Below are 20,373 nucleotides of genomic sequence, written 5' to 3' on the forward strand. Positions count from 1 at the left end.
GTCGTGTGTGGCCAAGTCCATTAATTCATAAAGTTCGTCGGACCTCTGCCGAAAGTCTGTTTGGGAAAACTGTCAGACCTAGTCCGTCAAAGTCCGGTCGTGTGTACACGGCATTACTTTTATTAAATAAATATCCAGTGCTAGTGCAGAAATAAATGGCTGCTGTATATCTGCAATGTTTTTTTCTGATGGGTTGTCTGCAAGCACAACACCTCCTGACTGACTGGGGGGGGGGGGGGGGGGCTGTGAGGAAGGTGATACAGGGATTGAGCCTACAATGCAAAAGAAACCTCATTTTTATATTCTGACATGTGCAAGATATTACAATTTTCAAGTGGTTAATTATAAATGGTCACATAATTCTTTTCAAGATATTATCTATAGGGATGGCTGAACTGTTCGCCCGGTGGTCGGTTTACGGCGAATTTTGCGTGTCCGCGATTCGCCCGATCTACGGACTATTGCCGCTGTTCGCCCGGCAGACATATGTGTTTACAAGGTGAAAGAACCTTGACCCATGATGAAACATCCGTCATGGGCTACAGGACAGCCAATTGAGACATCTCAGCACATGGACAATTGGACATTCCCCCTACCTTATAAATAGACCTGATCTGGTGGCCATTTTACATTCTGTCTTATGTCGGTTTAGGGACAGGACGCTGTGTGGAGCAGGAAGAGACTGAAGTGACACAAATCGCTGGCTATTAGGTCCACAAAAGTCCTTTTAAGGACTGGTATAGGTGTAGTACAGTATATAGGGTTCAGTGCACTGCTGTGCTGGTGATTGCAGCAGCCTGTCTTTTGTCAGTGTAGGGAGGGACAGGATGCTGTGTGCAGCAGGGACAGTCAGTTTAATCACTAGCTAGCTCAGGGCCATCTTTAATATTGATTGGACCCTGGGCAAAACTTTTCTTGGGCCCCCACCCCCCATGCAGTTTTGCTCTCCACCTGCTCTGAGACATACAATAAATAGCAGCTAGACTCAAAATCAGTTTACTGAATCAGATCAGGCAGCTATTGCGATTGGTTGCCAGAGGTTACAGTGTATCATTACCACTCACTGACTGGTTGCTAGAGGTTACAGCACACATTACAGCTCACTGATTAGTTGCTACAGGTTACAGCACATGATTTCTGGTTGTTGAGATTACTGTACAGTAATACTGCTCACTGATTCATTGCTAGAGGTTACAGCACATCAACTCCTCACTCCAGGGGTCATGCTATACATATGGATGCCGCCTTTATTTACATATCTATGCAGCTATTTACATATGAATGCTGGTTATTTACATGTAAACACAGGGTCTGCAGGTGAGTCATCTGTACACAACAATAGGGCAGAGCTGGGCAGCATTAGTAGCAACACTTCACACTGAGATATCAGGACACAGCAAGAGACAAGGAAATTTAAACTGGGATAGTTGGCAAGTATGAGGCAGCTGCTTTGGGCCCCACAACAATGACAGGGCCCAGGGCAGCTGCCCCTTTTGCCCTGCCTTAAAAACGGCCCTGAGCTAGCTATTATTATTAGGTCCACAAAGGTCCTTTTAAGGACTGGTATAGGTGTACAGTATATAGGGTTGTACATGTATAATTTATTTTCTTCCAAATATAGAAAGAATATAATACTTATTTATTTTAGTTACTTATATAGCGCCATCAATTTACATATACATTGTACATTCACATCAGTCCCTACCCTCAAGGAGCTTACAATCTAAGGTCCCTAACTCACATTCATACATACTAGGGACAATTTAGACAGGATCCAATTAACCTACCAGCATGTCTTTGGAGTGTGGGAGGAAACTGGAGTACCCGGAGGAAACCCACGCAGGCACAGGTAGAACATGCAAACTCCAGGCAGGTAGTGTCGTGGTTGGGATTCGAACCAGTGACCCTTCTTGCTGCTAGGCAAAAGTGCTAACCACTACACCACTGTGCCACCCATTGAGTTGACTGCTGCCTGATTCTGCAGCTGTCTTTTATCAGTGTTGGGACTGAGGGACAGTCTGCAAATCACTAGCTACTAGGTCCACAAAGTTCCTTGTAAGGACTGGTATAGGTGTACAATATATACGGTTGTGGTGCACTGCTGCTGACTGCTGCCCTATTCTACAGCAGTCTTTTATCAGTGTAGGGACTGCAAATCATGTAGTCTGCAAAATGTAGTCTGCAAATCACTAGCTACTAGGTCCACAAAGGTCCTTTTAAGGACTGGTATAGGTGTACTATTTGGTGTGCAGTATATAGGGGTGTAATACACGTATAAAATACTTGCACATATAGAAAGCATTGTATAGTGCGCTTCCACTGTGCAGCATTGTGACTGCTGAGCGGTTCTGCAGCAATACTACAAAGAGTGACAAACGCAATAAAAAAAAGTATTATAACTAGTGTGATAGACCAGTGGCCCCCAAAAATGACAGATTGATGTGGGGTGTTATATACCTTCTTCCACATACACATTGCACTTCTCTAGAGACTTTTGTCACAGGGTCATTTAAAAAACAGACAGGCAGAGGAAGAGGCAGGCCCTTCTGCAGGGGTGGTAGGGGTAGGGCAGGAGCAACAGGCTTGAGCCAATGATGCAATTTTCAGAAGGTGCGTGCGATTACACCAAAGGACACACCAGACTTGGTTGAGTGGCTCACTCAGCCTTACTCTGCTGCACTCTCCTCATCCTCTCGATCTGCACCCTCTTCTTCACTCTCTGCCGTGTGCACCCCCAAAGACACTAACACCAACACCACCACCACCACCATATACCTTCCGCTTCAGTCACAGGAATTATTTTCTGATCCATATGAAGACATTTCCGATGCGCAGCCACTCTTGGCCTTGGATCAGGAAGAGGAGGTAGCAACAACCGGCACTCAGCAGTCTGACAACAGTACCCAGATCAGCCCAAGGAGGAGGTTGGTCCCCGCTGTTGCTGCCTACTCCGAGATCTCTAATTGTAGCGGTGGGGAAGGTGACGTCGATGATAACGTGAAATAAAAAGGTTATGGCGCTAAACCCTATCAGTGATGAGATGAGTTATCATCAAAACCTAGTGTTTATTTTTTATATAAAAAGAAAAAGAAAAAATTGTTGGTGATACCGTGCAGAGATATCCTAAAGCAATTTTATCCAAAGAAAATTGTGTGTGATTAATGTGGAGTCAACATTCATGTTCCATTATAATTAAAACCAAATTGGGTGTTAAATTATCCTATACGTATCAACCTACTAAAAACATGTAAACATTCATTTAAATGTGCAAAATAGTGGAAATAATGTTAGTATTCAACAATGTGCTAGTTTAAAACAGATTGTGCAAACATGTGCAAAAAATGTGCAAAAAAGCAACTAAAGGTCAGAACAACCAAGGATCAGAAATAATTCAACCAAAAAATCGCATGAAGATGCAAAATGTGCAAATAGACAATAACTAAGGATCAAAACAACCAGGGGTCTGAAATATTTTCAACCAATAATCGCATGGAGACGCATCTGTGTCCAATGTAGGTCCAAAATTAATATTTGGCTTAGTAATACTGCCTCTTCAGATTATTGTTGTAATTGGTACAAAAAGTCAATAGGGAATATTTGATTCACTCATGCAAATAGTGCGGGTTTTCAATTAGAGAACTTCATCCCCGGTGCGCCACTCAGTGCTATAGTATGTGAATGCTCTCACCAGAGTTAATGCCCCTGTGGGGCTGGATGGACCTTCACAATGTAAGCCACTGTGTCGCTCTCTGGCTGCTGCTGGTGCACTGGGTGAAGCTTCGTTATTCCGTCCGTATGGTATCCAACGTTAATTATATAAGGAAAGACATATCCATAGTGTAATACGTTCTTAACCAAATCGTTCGTTTATTAATATTAAGATCTACTCACATTTTACATTAAAAGCATATGCGTATAGAAAAAACTCCGCCGTTCGTCTCAAACGAGTGCACACAACGTGGCCACGCCCTACGCGTTTCGTCACTACGACGTCCTCTGGAGCGGCCATATTGGTGCACCTCACTGCTTAAATAGGGTGCAGTGCTCCACTACGCCTGCGCTGAACTAACAGCGCCATTTTGGGTGTGGGATGCCCTTACTCTGCTGGGGATGAACACAGTTACTCCCCCTATGGCGCCCTTAGGGAAGACAGATAGAATTAGCCTTGGAGCACTGCAGCCTACCCATAAACCATACTCAATTTAGATGACATTCCTTAGTCTTTTCCCATTTAACCGGACGTTTATAATTACTTCTATCTGGGGAATATTGAATAAGAAAACAAAATGACAATAAAAATACAGTAAATAAATATATGTATAAAAATACATATATAAAATTCACATATATAAAAAATTCATACATATATAAAAATTCATACATAAAAAAATTCATACATAAACAAGGGGGGTACACATTAATACTGAAGAAAACACATGAAAATTCATAAAAATTATGTGACATCATTTAAGAGGTTTTTTTTTATTTAAAAAAGTTTTTTATGCATACTAATATATAAATATAAAAGAGGAAATTATTCCAGAGGAAAGTTTTTCAAGAGGAAAGTTTTTCGGGAGAAATTAAAATTCTTAAAAAAATTTAAATATATGTGGAGGTACTGAGAAGGTCTATTTAGAATCGTCCTATAGGTGATTGTGATATTTGTGACTGTGTGTTTGGTTCCAACAGGGGGACTTTTAGATTATTTAGATTATTATTACTTCCCAATTGGGGGTAAAACTATTTTTTGTTTGGTCATACTGTAAAAGTAAAATTGAAATTAAAAAATATAAAATATGTTTTAACCTACTGAGAATTAAATGTAAATGTAAAGTGTATAAAGGGACGCTCATATACCTAAAGTGTCTGGTAGTCAAGTCTTGTTGTAATTCCGACACATCTAATGTATTTTGAATGAATAACATTCGACCTGAACCCAAAGGTATAGGCCATGAAGTTCATGAATTGTCTTGTGTTGGGGCAGATAGGCTACTTATATATGTGGTTAGGTCTTGTCGGAATCCTGTAACATCATGTGTGTGTATGGATAACATTCGACTTTGACTACGGAATGTTCGTCCAGCATTATCCAATGCTGAGGCAAGCAGTTAACTATTAAAAGTTAGTTAAGAAGCAATTGAGGTCTAATTCTATGTTCATTCCCCTTGGCTGGAGGGTATCTAAATTGAAAATCCATTTCGTTTCGTTCCTGGATATTTTGATCGTTTTGTCTTCCCCTCTCCAGTGGCCTCTTATTTTGTCTATTCCGTAGAAAATCATTTGTCCAGGGTCCCGATTGTGGAAATCCCTAAAGTGTTTGGAAACACTGTGTTTCTGGAAGCCTTTTTTGATATTTGCAATATGTTCCCTTATCCTGACTCTTAACTCCCTGGTGGTCCTTCCCACATATTGCTTGTGGCAAGGACATTCAATGACGTAAGTGACGTGGGAGCTATTACAAGTGATCAATTCTTTGATTTTATATTCTTTTCCATTAGAGGTGGATTTAAAAGTAGTTTTCTTTTTTTCGGTCTTTTTACTATTTCTGCATGGGAGGCAGTTTCCGCACTTATAGAATCCTTTTAGGGTCTCAGAGATTCTTATTTGTTTTGGTGGGTCCACCACATTTTTTACTAATTTGTTTCGGAGTGCTGGAGCCCTCCTGTAGATGAACCGTGGTTTGTTCGGCAGCATGGCCTGGAGTGAGCTGTCTGCTTGTAAGATCGGCCAGTGTTTTTTGATGATACGCTCCACATCTTTGTGTTGTCTGTTATACCCTGTAAGGAACGCGATGTTATGGAGGTTTTGTTTTGGTTTTACTTTCTTGCCTTCAATTAATTTTTTCCTATCCATATGTTTTACTTCATTTTTTAATTTACGGAGATTTTCTTCTTTATACCCTTTCTTCCTAAACCTTTCGATGACGATTTCCGCCTGCTTGTCAAAGTCGTAAATTTTGCTACAGTTCCTGTATAGCCGTAGAAGCTGGCCTTTGGGTATGTTCCCTAGCCACCTGGAATGGTGGCAGCTATTTGTGGGAATGTACCCATTGCGATCCGTGGTCTTGAAGAAGGTACGGGTGCCAAGATTTCCTTCATGTTTGTAAATTTGGAGGTCCAGATAATCTACAGTCTGGGTGTTAAACTTTCCTGTGAATTTAATGTGATATATATTGTCATTGATTTCTCCAAAAAAGTCTTGCAGTTGTTCTACCGTGCCTCCCCATACCAATACAATATCGTCTATATATCGACGGTAAAATTTCAAATTTTGCCTATGCACTCCATAGATTTGTTCTTCCTCCCATCGGTTCAAAAACAAGTTCGCCACACTTGGAGCGTACTTTGCCCCCATTGCCACGCCTTTCGTCTGTGTATAGAAAGTTCCATTGTACCAGAAATAGTTCGAAGTCATTGCCATCCTTAGGCCTTCAATGATGTATTTTATTTGCTCCTGTTTTAAATCCGATAGTCGTTGCAATGCCCACTCGACACTGCTGATGCCATCCTCTTGTTTTATATTTGTGTATAACGATTCCACGTCTATCGTCACCAGTATGTCACTTTCACTGATGGGGATTCCATTCAAGTCCTCTAGTAATTGCTTACTGTCCCTTAAGTATGACCTTCCTTTTGTCACCAGGGGCTGTAGGAAACCATCCACATATGCCCCTAGCCTGGAAAACAAAGAATCGATTCCACTTATTATGGGTCTCCCGGGTGGGTGAGTTTGATTTTTGTGGATCTTAGGGACGTAATAAATAACTGGGGTCTTTGCCGCCTTTGGAAGTAGGTATCTTACCTCTTTTTTATTCAAAATGCCTAAATCTTTACCTCTTTTGATATATTTCTTAAGTTTAGTTTCATATTCTGATTTCGGGTTTTTCTTCAACTTCTTGTATGTGTTAGGTATGTTCAACAAGTTCTCCATTTCTTTCTCGTAGTCTTGTCTATCCAAAATGACAAGGCCGCCTCCCTTGTCTGCGGGTCTGATGATAATCCCCTTTCTCTTTTCTATTGATTTAATGGTGTCCCATATTCCTTTTCCTTTGGTTTTCCTCACCTCTATATTCCTTAGGTCGTGTTCAACCATCTTCTTGAAGACCTTAATGTTTTCATCCTGCTGGACTTTGGGATTGAAGGTTGAGTTATTTCTTAATTGCGAGTGTTGGTAAAATGTGTTAGTATCTTCCTTCGTGTGGGGATTCCTGGTTGCAAAAAATTTTTTGATGTTAAGTTTCCTCACGAATCTTTGGAGGTCTATATATGTTTCAAATTTATCTAATCCCTTATCTGGGGCAAACTTTAAGCCCATGTCCAGCACCCTGAGCTCTTCCTCCGTAAAGACCACCTTACTTAAGTTATAAATGCCCTCCCCTATTGTTCCCTTCTTCTTTTTCTGGAGGCCTCCTCTCTTTCCTCGTATGCGTTTTCTGCTCTTCTGTCTTGTATCCAGAGCAGAAAACGCATACGAGGAAAGAGAGGAGGCCTCCAGAAAAAGAAGAAGGGAACAATAGGGGAGGGCATTTATAACTTAAGTAAGGTGGTCTTTACGGAGGAAGAGCTCAGGGTGCTGGACATGGGCTTAAAGTTTGCCCCAGATAAGGGATTAGATAAATTTGAAACATATATAGACCTCCAAAGATTCGTGAGGAAACTTAACATCAAAAAATTTTTTGCAACCAGGAATCCCCACACGAAGGAAGATACTAACACACACATTTTACCAACACTCGCAATTAAGAAATAACTCAACCTTCAATCCCAAAGTCCAGCAGGATGAAAACATTAAGGTCTTCAAGAAGATGGTTGAACACGACCTAAGGAATATAGAGGTGAGGAAAACCAAAGGAAAAGGAATATGGGACACCATTAAATCAATAGAAAAGAGAAAGGGGATTATCATCAGACCCGCAGACAAGGGAGGCGGCCTTGTCATTTTGGATAGACAAGACTACGAGAAAGAAATGGAGAACTTGTTGAACATACCTAACACATACAAGAAGTTGAAGAAAAACCCGAAATCAGAATATGAAACTAAACTTAAGAAATATATCAAAAGAGGTAAAGATTTAGGCATTTTGAATAAAAAAGAGGTAAGATACCTACTTCCAAAGGCGGCAAAGACCCCAGTTATTTATTACGTCCCTAAGATCCACAAAAATCAAACTCACCCACCCGGGAGACCCATAATAAGTGGAATCGATTCTTTGTTTTCCAGGCTAGGGGCATATGTGGATGGTTTCCTACAGCCCCTGGTGACAAAAGGAAGGTCATACTTAAGGGACAGTAAGCAATTACTAGAGGACTTGAATGGAATCCCCATCAGTGAAAGTGACATACTGGTGACGATAGACGTGGAATCATTATACACAAATATAAAACAAGAGGATGGCATCAGCAGTGTCGAGTGGGCATTGCAACGACTATCGGATTTAAAACAGGAGCAAATAAAATACATCATTGAAGGCCTAAGGATGGCAATGACTTCGAACTATTTCTGGTACAATGGAACTTTCTATACACAGACGAAAGGCGTGGCAATGGGGGCAAAGTACGCTCCAAGTGTGGCGAACTTGTTTTTGAACCGATGGGAGGAAGAACAAATCTATGGAGTGCATAGGCAAAATTTGAAATTTTACCGTCGATATATAGACGATATTGTATTGGTATGGGGAGGCACGGTAGAACAACTGCAAGACTTTTTTGGAGAAATCAATGACAATATATATCACATTAAATTCACAGGAAAGTTTAACACCCAGACTGTAGATTATCTGGACCTCCAAATTTACAAACATAAAGGAAATCTTGGCACCCGTACCTTCTTCAAGACCACGGATCGCAATGGGTACATTCCCACAAATAGCTGCCACCATTCCAGGTGGCTAGGGAACATACCCAAAGGCCAGCTTCTACGGCTATACAGGAACTGTAGCAAAATTGACGACTTTGACAAGCAGGCGGAAATCGTCATCGAAAGGTTTAGGAAGAAAGGGTATAAAGAAGAAAATCTCCGTAAATTAAAAAATGAAGTAAAACATATGGATAGGAAAAAATTAATTGAAGGCAAGAAAGTAAAACCAAAACAAAACCTCCATAACATCGCGTTCCTTACAGGGTATAACAGACAACACAAAGATGTGGAGCGTATCATCAAAAAACACTGCCCGATCTTACAAGCAGACAGCTCACTCCAGGCCATGCTGCCGAACAAACCATGGTTCATCTACAGGAGGGCTCCAACACTCCGAAACAAATTAGTAAAAAATGTGGTGGACCCACCAAAACAAATAAGAATCTCTGAGACCCTAAAAGGATTCTATAAGTGCGGAAACTGCCTCCCATGCAGAAATAGTAAAAAGACCGAAAAAAAGAAAACTACTTTTAAATCCACCTCTAATGGAAAAGAATATAAAATCAAAGAATTGATCACTTGTAATAGCTCCCACGTCACTTACGTCATTGAATGTCCTTGCCACAAGCAATATGTGGGAAGGACCACCAGGGAGTTAAGAGTCAGGATAAGGGAACATATTGCAAATATCAAAAAAGGCTTCCAGAAACACAGTGTTTCCAAACACTTTAGGGATTTCCACAATCGGGACCCTGGACAAATGATTTTCTACGGAATAGACAAAATAAGAGGCCACTGGAGAGGGGAAGACAAAACGATCAAAATATCCAGGAACGAAACGAAATGGATTTTCAATTTAGATACCCTCCAGCCAAGGGGAATGAACATAGAATTAGACCTCAATTGCTTCTTAACTAACTTTTAATAGTTAACTGCTTGCCTCAGCATTGGATAATGCTGGACGAACATTCCGTAGTCAAAGTCGAATGTTATCCATACACACACATGATGTTACAGGATTCCGACAAGACCTAACCACATATATAAGTAGCCTATCTGCCCCAACACAAGACAATTCATGAACTTCATGGCCTATACCTTTGGGTTCAGGTTGAATGTTATTCATTCAAAATACATTAGATGTGTCGGAATTACAACAAGACTTGACTACCAGACACTTTAGGTATATGAGCGTCCCTTTATACACTTTACATTTACATTTAATTCTCAGTAGGTTAAAACATATTTTATATTTTTTAATTTCAATTTTACTTTTACAGTATGACCAAACAAAAAATAGTTTTACCCCCAATTGGGAAGTAATAATAATCTAAATAATCTAAAAGTCCCCCTGTTGGAACCAAACACACAGTCACAAATATCACAATCACCTATAGGACGATTCTAAATAGACCTTCTCAGTACCTCCACATATATTAAAATTTTTTTAAGAATTTTAATTTCTCCCGAAAAACTTTCCTCTTGAAAAACTTTCCTCTGGAATAATTTCCTCTTTTATATTTATATATTAGTATGCATAAAAAACTTTTTTAAATATAAAAAAACCTCTTAAATGATGTCACATAATTTTTATGAATTTTCATGCGTTTTCTTCAGTATTAATGTGTACCCCCCTTGTTTATGTATGAATTTTTTTATGTATGAATTTTTATATATGTATGAATTTTTTATATATGTGAATTTTATATATGTATTTTTATACATATATTTATTTACTGTATTTTTATTGTCATTTTGTTTTCTTATTCAATATTCCCCAGATAGAAGTAATTATAAACGTCCGGTTAAATGGGAAAAGACTAAGGAATGTCATCTAAATTGAGTATGGTTTATGGGTAGGCTGCAGTGCTCCAAGGCTAATTCTATCTGTCTTCCCTAAGGGCGCCATAGGGGGAGTAACTGTGTTCATCCCCAGCAGAGTAAGGGCATCCCACACCCAAAATGGCGCTGTTAGTTCAGCGCAGGCGTAGTGGAGCACTGCACCCTATTTAAGCAGTGAGGTGCACCAATATGGCCGCTCCAGAGGACGTCATAGTGACGAAACGCGTAGGGCGTGGCCACGTTGTGTGCACTCGTTTGAGACGAACGGCGGAGTTTTTTCTATACGCATATGCTTTTAATGTAAAATGTGAGTAGATCTTAATATTAATAAACGAACGATTTGGTTAAGAACGTATTACACTATGGATATGTCTTTCCTTATATAATTAACGTTGGATACCATACGGACGGAATAACGAAGCTTCACCCAGTGCACCAGCAGCAGCCAGAGAGCGACACAGTGGCTTACATTGTGAAGGTCCATCCAGCCCCACAGGGGCATTAACTCTGGTGAGAGCATTCACATACTATAGCACTGAGTGGCGCACCGGGGATGAAGTTCTCTAATTGAAAACCCGCACTATTTGCACGAGTGAATCAAATATTCCCTATTGACTTTTTGTACCAATTACAACAATAATCTGAAGAGGCAGTATTACTAAGCCAAATATTAATTTTGGACCTACATTGGACACAGATGCGTCTCCATGCGATTATTGGTTGAAAATATTTCAGACCCCTGGTTGTTTTGATCCTTAGTTATTGTCTATTTGCACATTTTGCATCTTCATGCGATTTTTTGGTTGAATTATTTCTGATCCTTGGTTGTTCTGACCTTTAGTTGCTTTTTTGCACATTTTTTGCACATGTTTGCACAATCTGTTTTAAACTAGCACATTGTTGAATACTAACATTATTTCCACTATTTTGCACATTTAAATGAATGTTTACATGTTTTTAGTAGGTTGATACGTATAGGATAATTTAACACCCAATTTGGTTTTAATTATAATGGAACATGAATGTTGACTCCACATTAATCACACACAATTTTCTTTGGATAAAATTGCTTTAGGATATCTCTGCACGGTATCACCAACAAGTTTTTCTTTTTCTTTTTATATAAAAAATAAACACTAGGTTTTGATGATAACTCATCTCATCACTGATAGGGTTTAGCGCCATAACCTTTTTATTTCACACTTTTCATTTCCCTCTCCTCCCCAATAAGGAAGTGAGGGCTTCAGGCACAGGCAGCTCTAACCCAGTATATTTCCTTTTCTCTCTCCATTTTTCTAATTTTATTTCACATATTTCTATCACATTGGAGATCTGATTTTTCCATAGCGCAACTTTATTTATTCATTTGTCGATGATAACGTGTCTAGTGATGTCACGTGGGTGCCCACAAGAGAGGAAGAGGAGGGGAGTTCAGAGGGAGATATGGACCAGCAGATAGGGAGGAGAAGCAGGAAGAACTTAGATTGCACAGGAGGGACAAAGCAGACTGCGAATGTATCAGGAGCGAGGTATCAACCATGTACAGTCACGTCTGGCGCTCCCAGGATGCCGGCATATGACTCAGCAGTGTGGGCTTTTTTTAACGTGTCCGCTGCTGACAATAGTGTTGCCATCTGCAATCTTTGCAGTCAACACATAAGTTGCAGTAAGCCCAACACTCACCTAGGGACGACCGCCTTAAGAAGGCACATGAGCTGCCATCACCGAGCCCAGTGGGAGCAACGGAACACACAAAGCCACACTCCAGGCTCTCACCGTCCAGCCTCATCTTCTACTTCTCCTTCTCCTCTCTCCTCACAATGTTTTTCTGCAAAAAGGCAGGCTTTCGTGGGCCAAATGTTCGAGCGTAAAAAAATGATGACCCCGGATAACCCTCTTGCCCAACAGTTGACGGCTGGCTTGTCAGAACTGATAGCCCGCCAACTACTGCCATATAAACTGGTGGACTCGGAGGTATACTGTGCTTTGTGGCCATTGGAACACCACAATGGAAGGTCCCAGGAAGGAAGTATTTCTCACAGAAGGGCATCCCAGAGCTATATGGCCATGTTCAGCGGCAATTGAATGTATCTCTGGCACAAAGTGTCGTGCCAATATACATCTGACCACAGACACGTGGTCTAGCAAACACGGGCAGGGAAGGTATATAACTGCAGCACTGTGGTGTAGTGGTTAGCACTCTCACCTAGCAGTAAGAAGGTTGCTGGTTCAAATCTCAACCATGACACTACCTGCCTGGAGTTTGCATGTTCTCCCTGTGACTGTGTGGGTTTCCTCTGGGAACTCCGGTTTTCTCCCACAATCCAAAGACATGCAGGTAGGTTAATTGGCTTCTGGCTTCTGTCCAAAATTGGCACTAGTATATGAATGTTGACCTTGGATTGTGGACTCTTTGAGGATAGGGACTGATGTGGGTGTAGCAATGTACAGGGAAAGGGACATAACCCCAGGGGAAATGGATCAATGCCAACTTTTTTTTTTAAACGGCAGTTTTTTTGGGAGCACTGATTTTAATGACGATTAAAGTGAAAAAAAAGTGCAATATTCCTTTAAATATCATGCCTGGGGGGTGTATATAGTATGCCTGTGAAGTACCACATGTTTTCCATGTTTAAAACAGTCCCTGCACAAATTGAAATTTAACAGAAAAAAAGTAATTTAAAATGCTTGCGATTTTAATGCAATAACTGGTTCCGGCAATACGGATAAAAATCATTGAAAAAAAAATGGAATGGGTAGTCCCCCTGCCCATTACCAGCCCCTTTGGGTCTTGTACGGATATTAAGGGGAACCCCATGCCCAAATTAAAAAAAGGAAAGGCGTGGGGCCCCCAGGCCCTATATACTCAGAACAGCAGTATACAGGCGGTGCAATCAAGACAGGGACTGTGTAGGTTTGTTGTGTTAAGTAGAATCTGTTTGTAATTTTGAACTGGTACATTTTTAAAGTGTAGCTCCAGTCAAAAAATCTATTTTTAAGTTTTTTAGAAAACATAGGGAAGGGTTATGACCCCTGTATAACTTTTTTTGGCCGTCTGTCTTTTTTCATCTCACTTCCTGTTGTCTCCTTCCGTTTGCAAGTAGGAGACGTTTGTAAGTTGGGTGTTTGAAAGCAGAGGCCTGCCCTATATGCTCTGCAGAAATGTGGGCCTAAGGTGTTGGTGTTGCCACAACACTGTAAGCCCTCAAAGTGACTCTTGGTGGGCACTGGAGCTCCCTGCTGTGAATGATTATATCAAGAATTGTAATTACATGCTTGTTGAACAGTGGTTGAACAGTGGTAGAAAAATTGGGCCTTTGGTGGTTGTGGTGGTGGTGCTGGTGCCACAACACTATAAGTCCTCATAAGTTACTCTCGGTGGGCGCAGGAACGGGCCCTGCTGTGAAATATTATATCAAGAATTGTAATTACATGCCCCTGTTAAACAGGGGCTGAAAAATTGGGCCTTAGCCACTGGTGCTTCTGCCACGACACTGCAACATCTCACAGATACTCTAGTTGGAGTGCAGGAATGAGCCCTACTGCAAAGCATTAGAAACATTTTTATTTTTCTTGCTGCAAAGCATTGCATCAAAAATTGTAATTGCATGCCACTGTTAAACAGGGGCTGAAAAATTGGGCCTTAGGCACTGGTGCTGGTGCCACGACACTGCGACCTCTCCCAGATACTCTAGTTGGAGACGCTGGCGATGGTTGCTGGAACCAATCAAACTTTGGGCCTGCGGACTAAAAAATTGTCTGAACGCATTGGTCAGACAGCCATCTTCTCCACGGCCCCTTCTGTAACTGACCGAAGCCTCAGCAACACGTTGTCAAGGACCAGGAGTTTGTAACCTCCCAGTCTCTGGGAACGCGTTGCACAGACCTTTCTGCAAGGCCTACCGGAGATGTCTCATCCTCTTCTCCCTCTGTGACGGAAAGATAAGGTCCGCAACCTTACCCTTGTACTGTGGATCAAGGAGAGTGGCCAGCCAGTAATGGTCCCTCTCCTTGATCTGAAGAATACGAGGATCCTTCTGCAGGCTTTGCAGGATCAGGGAGGCCATGCAGTGTAGGTTAGCTGAGGCATTCGGTTGGAGTCCTCTGGGTCACTAAAGACGACATGATCCGCAGCCACATCCTCCCAGCCACGTACAAGTCCATGGGTTTCTTGGGACTGTAAATCATCCCTAAAAAACTGCTGCTTCTGATGCTGAGTGCCAGGCTCCACCTCCATGCTGACACAATCCTCCGCATCTTCTTTCTGTGTGATGGGTGGGACAGCAGGAACACTGTCTAGATAAAGGGGGCCTTGAGAGGCAAGGAAGTCCTCCTCTTCCTGCCTCTGTTCTGCCTCAAGTGCCATGTCCATTATTCCATGCAGTGTATGCACCAACATGTGGACAAGAGGTACAATGTCACTGATGCATGCACTGTCACTGTTCACCATCCTCGTGGCTTCCTCAAATGGTGACAGGGCAGTGCATGCATCCCTGATCATGCCCCACTGGCGTGGTGAAAAAAAACAAGCTCCCCTGACCCTGTCCTGGTACCATAGTCGCACAGGTACTCATTGATAGCCCTTTGCTGCCTGTACAGCCGCTGCAGCATGGCCATCGTTGAGTTCCACCTGGTGGGCATGTCTCATGTAAGGTGGTTCTTGGGCAGGTTCAACTCCTTTTGGAGCTCAGCCATCCGAACACTGGCATTAAATGATCTGCGGAAATGCACACAGACTTTCCTGGCCTGCTTCAGGACATCCTGTAAGCCCGGGTACCTGCCCATGCACCTTACCCCTGACCGCCCTGTCCAGCGAGGCATGGACATTGCCTTCCACATGCCGGTAGAGAGCCGGAATCGCCTTCCATGAGAAAAAGTGGCGTTTGGGGACCTGCCACTGAGGAACCGCACATTGCACAAACTCACAAAAGGGGGCCGAGTCTACCAACTGAAAAGGCAGCAGCTGAAGTTCTAGCAATTTAGCCAAGCTAGCATTCAACCGCTGGGCATGTGGATGGCTTGGAGTGAACTTCTTTTGATGGTCCAACAGCTGGGGCAGGGAAATTTGCCTTGTACAATCGGACGTTGGTGTACTGCTAGCAGAGTGCCCGCAAGTACTTAGCAGTGACACACCTAATTCTACACCTTCATTCCTCTCAGTGCAGGGTTCAGAGAGGACTGAAGGTCTAGAGAGGTTGGAGATCTCTGCTGATGAGGAGCAAGGAGAGGTCCAGCATCCCCTCTTTCTGCACTCTGCTACTGCCTTCCTCTATCTGGGTATCATCATCAGAGCCTTCAAAATGCTGGCCATCCTCCTGGAGCATGTAACCAACACTGTGCTCAAACTGTTCGGGGTACTCCTCAGGAGGAAAAGATGGGTCTAGGGAAGGAGTGACTGATGACATTGAGACAAGGGAAGAGGACGCGTTGGCTGCTGCTTTGCTGGTACCCTGAGCCTGGGTGAGAGAGGATGAGAAGGATGAAAAGGGCTTGGTCATCCACTCTACCAAGTCTTCGGCGTGATGCGGCTCAATGCGTCCAGCTGTAAATAAGGACAAGCGCGTCCCATGGCCATGTGCTGATGACGATGCACTGCGTCCACGACCAGCACTGATGTCTCTAGACACAGAGCCTGCTTGCCCTATTTTATTGGCTCGTGACTGTCTGCCTCTCCTTTTTGGCCTTCCAGACATAGTAATTGCCTGCAGGGAGATGGGAAAACCAGCAATTGGGTAGCTTTAGGTGCACACTGAGCAGATGACACAGTACACCGACTGTAATTACTGCAGCTGCCTGCCTGTGTTAAAGAAACAGAAGAACACCAGCAATAAGGGGTATCTTCAGGTGTATACTGTGCTGGGGGCACACAACACCCAATTTAATTGCTGCAGATGCCTGTATTACAGAACACCAGCAATAAAGGGTAGCTTCAGGTGTATACTATGCTGGAGGCACACAACACCCACTTTAACAGCGCTAGGTTCACAAGAAAATAACACACTGTCCCTGCCTATCCTGCTCTCTCCCTGAACGTCGCAACACACTACATAAGGCTGCCACGATGGCGGCCTTATATAGTGTGGGGCGTGTACTAAACCCCCTGAGCTATAATTGGCCACAGGCATCCTGCCTGTGGCCAATTATGGCTCTCCTCGCTGCCGGCGCTTTGATTAGCCAAGCATGCGGGGTCCCAGTGCATGCTTGGCCAATCATCAGCCAGCAATGCACTGTGATGGCGCAGTGCATTGTGGGCCATGAGCGCCACACGAACATGGTGCGAATGGCGAATAACGTTCGGAATTAGCTGAACGGTCGAACAGCGAACACCAAGCTCATCCCTAATAATTATCATAGAACATGGCTTACTGTATGACTAGGTCAGAAATATATTTAAATGGCTAATTGCTAAACACTGACATTAAAGCATTGCAAATACATATAAGAATAATGTATCTAGGCCTGCTGATGAGCAGCCACATAGATGTTAATATCTTGATAGCCAACTGTGACTAACCTCGGATATGGCTTCTGATTGTTCAAATAATTACACAATTTTTCTGACAAGCAGAATAAAAGGAAAGCAAGTGGCAGTAATAATGTTTTAGTTATGAAAAGTTAAATGTATGGAATATGAGCAAAATTATTATTTTGTATCATTGTATCAACGGCATTGATGCCATTTAGCATTTTCTACAAGTATCATTGAGTGATACCAACATCACAATAACTAAACGATGCAATAAGCTGTATGTTTTATAATACTCCTCTTTTTAGGCACTGCAAAAATTTGTAAATGAAAGATGAAAAACTATTTTCCCAATGTACAGTAACTCTAGCACTGTTACACCAGTTGGTTATCACTGATGTATTGCAAAGAAAGGGCAATAAAAGTGGTAAAATAATTTCCCATCTTATTTCTCTTCACTCCTCTAGTCAATAAACACCTTCACTATGAAGTCATTCCTTTTTTTACAGGACACAAAAATGAGTGATAAAGCAACTAATAGATGTCTCTGTAAAATGCAAATGAAGATGTGGTGGGCAGCTTTATATGTGTGCATTTTTAACATATTAGAGGTGAATTGCATAGCTGACACCAATCCCATATTAACCTCAAGTCTGCGATCAGTTCTAGAAACCCCTTTGTTGCTAGGCAACTACTATCACAGTAAATGAACAGAAACACTTACAAGTCTGACTACACACCCAGCAAGAAAATACTGTATCATTAGTTTCTTCTCTGTGTTTGAATATGGATTATGGATAAGAGTTTTATACTGCTTTCCACTAAAATGTCTTTTGCATTCAAGCAATCTCACACCTAAAAAAGTAAACATTTATGAATAAGCTCCGGTATAATAACTAGCTAACATTCCAGTTCAATACTGGACATAGACTACAGAAAACCCTTTTTACAAACTTTTTTGAGTTCCCTAAATGTTCCACCACATTTCCCTATGTGTGGGTTTCCCCTTTCAGCATGTTATCCTATATGAGAAGAAATATTGCACAGTTTGCCTTCTGCTTCCATACTGTGGCAAGTGAAACCAAATTAGCACATGCTAGTGCTACATACAGTCATGATACACATAAGGGGTTATTTACGAAAGGCAAATCCACTTTGCACTACAAGTGCAAACTACAAGTGCAAAGTGCACTTGAAATTGCAATTGGAAGTGCAGTTGCTCTAAATCTAAGGGGTAGATCTGAAATGAATGGAAGCTCTGCTGATTTTATCATCCAATCATGTGCAAGCTAAAATGCTGTTTTTATTTTCCTTGCATGTCTCCCTCGAATCTACAGCGACTGCACTTCCAAGGTTACTTTCAGTGCAATTTCAAGTGCATTTTACACTTTTAGTGCAAAGTGGATTTGCCTTTAGTAAATAACCCCCATAGTGCTCATCCATAGGTGGATGAGTCTTGCAGCGGCATTTATTATGGATTGAAGAGGGGATAGTCTATGTAAAGGTAATCCAATGAGTAGGGAGTTGCAGTAGTCGAGGCAAGAGTGAATTAGAAGCTTGGTGGTGTCTTTAGTTAAAAAGGGGGATATTCTATTCCAGGGATATGCAATTGACGGACCTCCAGCTGTTGCAAAACTACAAGTCCCATGAGGCATAGCGAGACTCTGACAGCCACAAGCATGAAGCATGACGCCCAGAGGCAGAGGCATGATGGGACTTGTAGTTTTGCAACAGCTGGAGGTCCGCTAATTGCAGATCCCTGTTCTATTCTATTCTAGAATGTTGTGGCCGCTATGGTGGCATGAGTAATCAATCATTCAGAACTGCCCATTCTTACAATATATGCCATGCATACCATACAAAAATCTGTGAAATAAAACAAAACACTATGCACTTTTCTTATGTATACTCTTCTATTTAGAATTATCACTTTCATTTGTTGTAAAACATAAGCATCTGATTATGCCATATTACCGAGAAGGATGCTGCACAAAAACTTAGTTTATCAAAATCAAGGCACTCCTATCCCACTTTGCTAACGGAAGATTTCAATTTATAATCCTGTAAATCCAGGCTAATTCAGCACAGTTACAGAAAGTTACAATTTATCCCTGCAATAAGTGAATAATTACAAAATGGGAGATTTTCTACCAACTTTCCACAAATCCATGCGGGGTTAATTGCACAGTAATTGTCCAAGAAGCACACAACCATTATATGAGATTTTAATTATTCAGTGCTGCTACTTAAATCTCTTGTGTATCATAGGTCTTAAGTCAAAAAATAGAATTAGATTGAACTGGATTCATTTGAAAGCAATTTGCAGCTTTTTGTGTCCACATTTAAAAGGTAAACAGTATAAATAAAACCACATCAAGCATAACTAACTAACAAGTATAAGTCAGCATATTCAGCCTGCCATCTGCATTTTATAGTTCTTTACTTCCTCTGTAACAGGAAGGTAGTTGTCCCATCCATATGTTTTCTATAGCATGGCATTGGTAATATTCCTTCTAATGTAGCATATTTGAGGAATGCAGAACTTAACCTACCTTATATAATATCATCTGTTGATAGGCTGGTGTTTGCAGAAATATTCCAGTCATAAAAAGAAAAAGCACAGGTTCCACTGTAAGTATTGATTGTAAAGAACGGCACATTGTCAGTCAGGAGCTTTTTAAGCAAAAATGGATTAACAGCCTAAAACTGAGAAGTGAGGCTGGGAGTCTAATTTATTTAAAGAAAAGGGAATAAAATCTTCTACAGAGTGCAATAATATGCAATAAAGTAACTGTTACTCAGATCTTCTAATAAGAAACTCTTTCATTTTGCTATAATAAACTCAAAGTCACTCTGAAGAGTTTCAGTACTGCTCTAAGGCTCAGTGCTTATATATGAGAAATGAAGAACACGGAACCTGCGACTTCCTGAAAAAATCAGTACTATTTATATTTGAGGTCAAAGGGTGAAGTCTGGCTATCTAGCTTTCTGGCTTAGTGTCAGTTTACAATTATACGGGAGGACAATGTACACTATGTGTGTGTATACAAATATATATACATATATTTTAGACTAGACCGGGACCCTTAAGAACAGGTTTGCCCTGCACTTTCATTCAGCAAGACAGTAGACAAACCTAATTCATTTGCTTGTCTAATCCCCAACTAAACTCAGCTGGACCCCTTCAAAAGGTTTCCCAACACAAGCAG

At 41.5% G+C, this 20,373-nt stretch overlaps 1 protein-coding gene across 1 annotated transcript in view; it reads right to left on the reverse strand.

The window, feature by feature from the left end:
* LOC143987588 (proton-coupled folate transporter-like) overlaps positions 1-20,064 on the reverse strand; it is a 627,892-nt gene extending 607,828 nt beyond the window's left edge. The window contains exon 1 of the mRNA XM_077486441.1: positions 19,717-20,064. Coding sequence (XP_077342567.1) covers positions 19,717-19,824 — 108 coding nt within the window. The 5' untranslated portion in view covers positions 19,825-20,064. The remainder of the gene's footprint in view (positions 1-19,716) is intronic.
* Positions 20,065-20,373: the final 309 nt, after the last annotated feature.

The sequence above is a fragment of the Lithobates pipiens genome, unplaced genomic scaffold, assembly GCF_037356315.1.
Source record: "Lithobates pipiens isolate NorthernLeopardFrog02 unplaced genomic scaffold, aLitPip1_a1.2 Scaffold_18, whole genome shotgun sequence".
NCBI classification, from domain to species: Eukaryota; Metazoa; Chordata; class Amphibia; order Anura; family Ranidae; genus Lithobates; species Lithobates pipiens.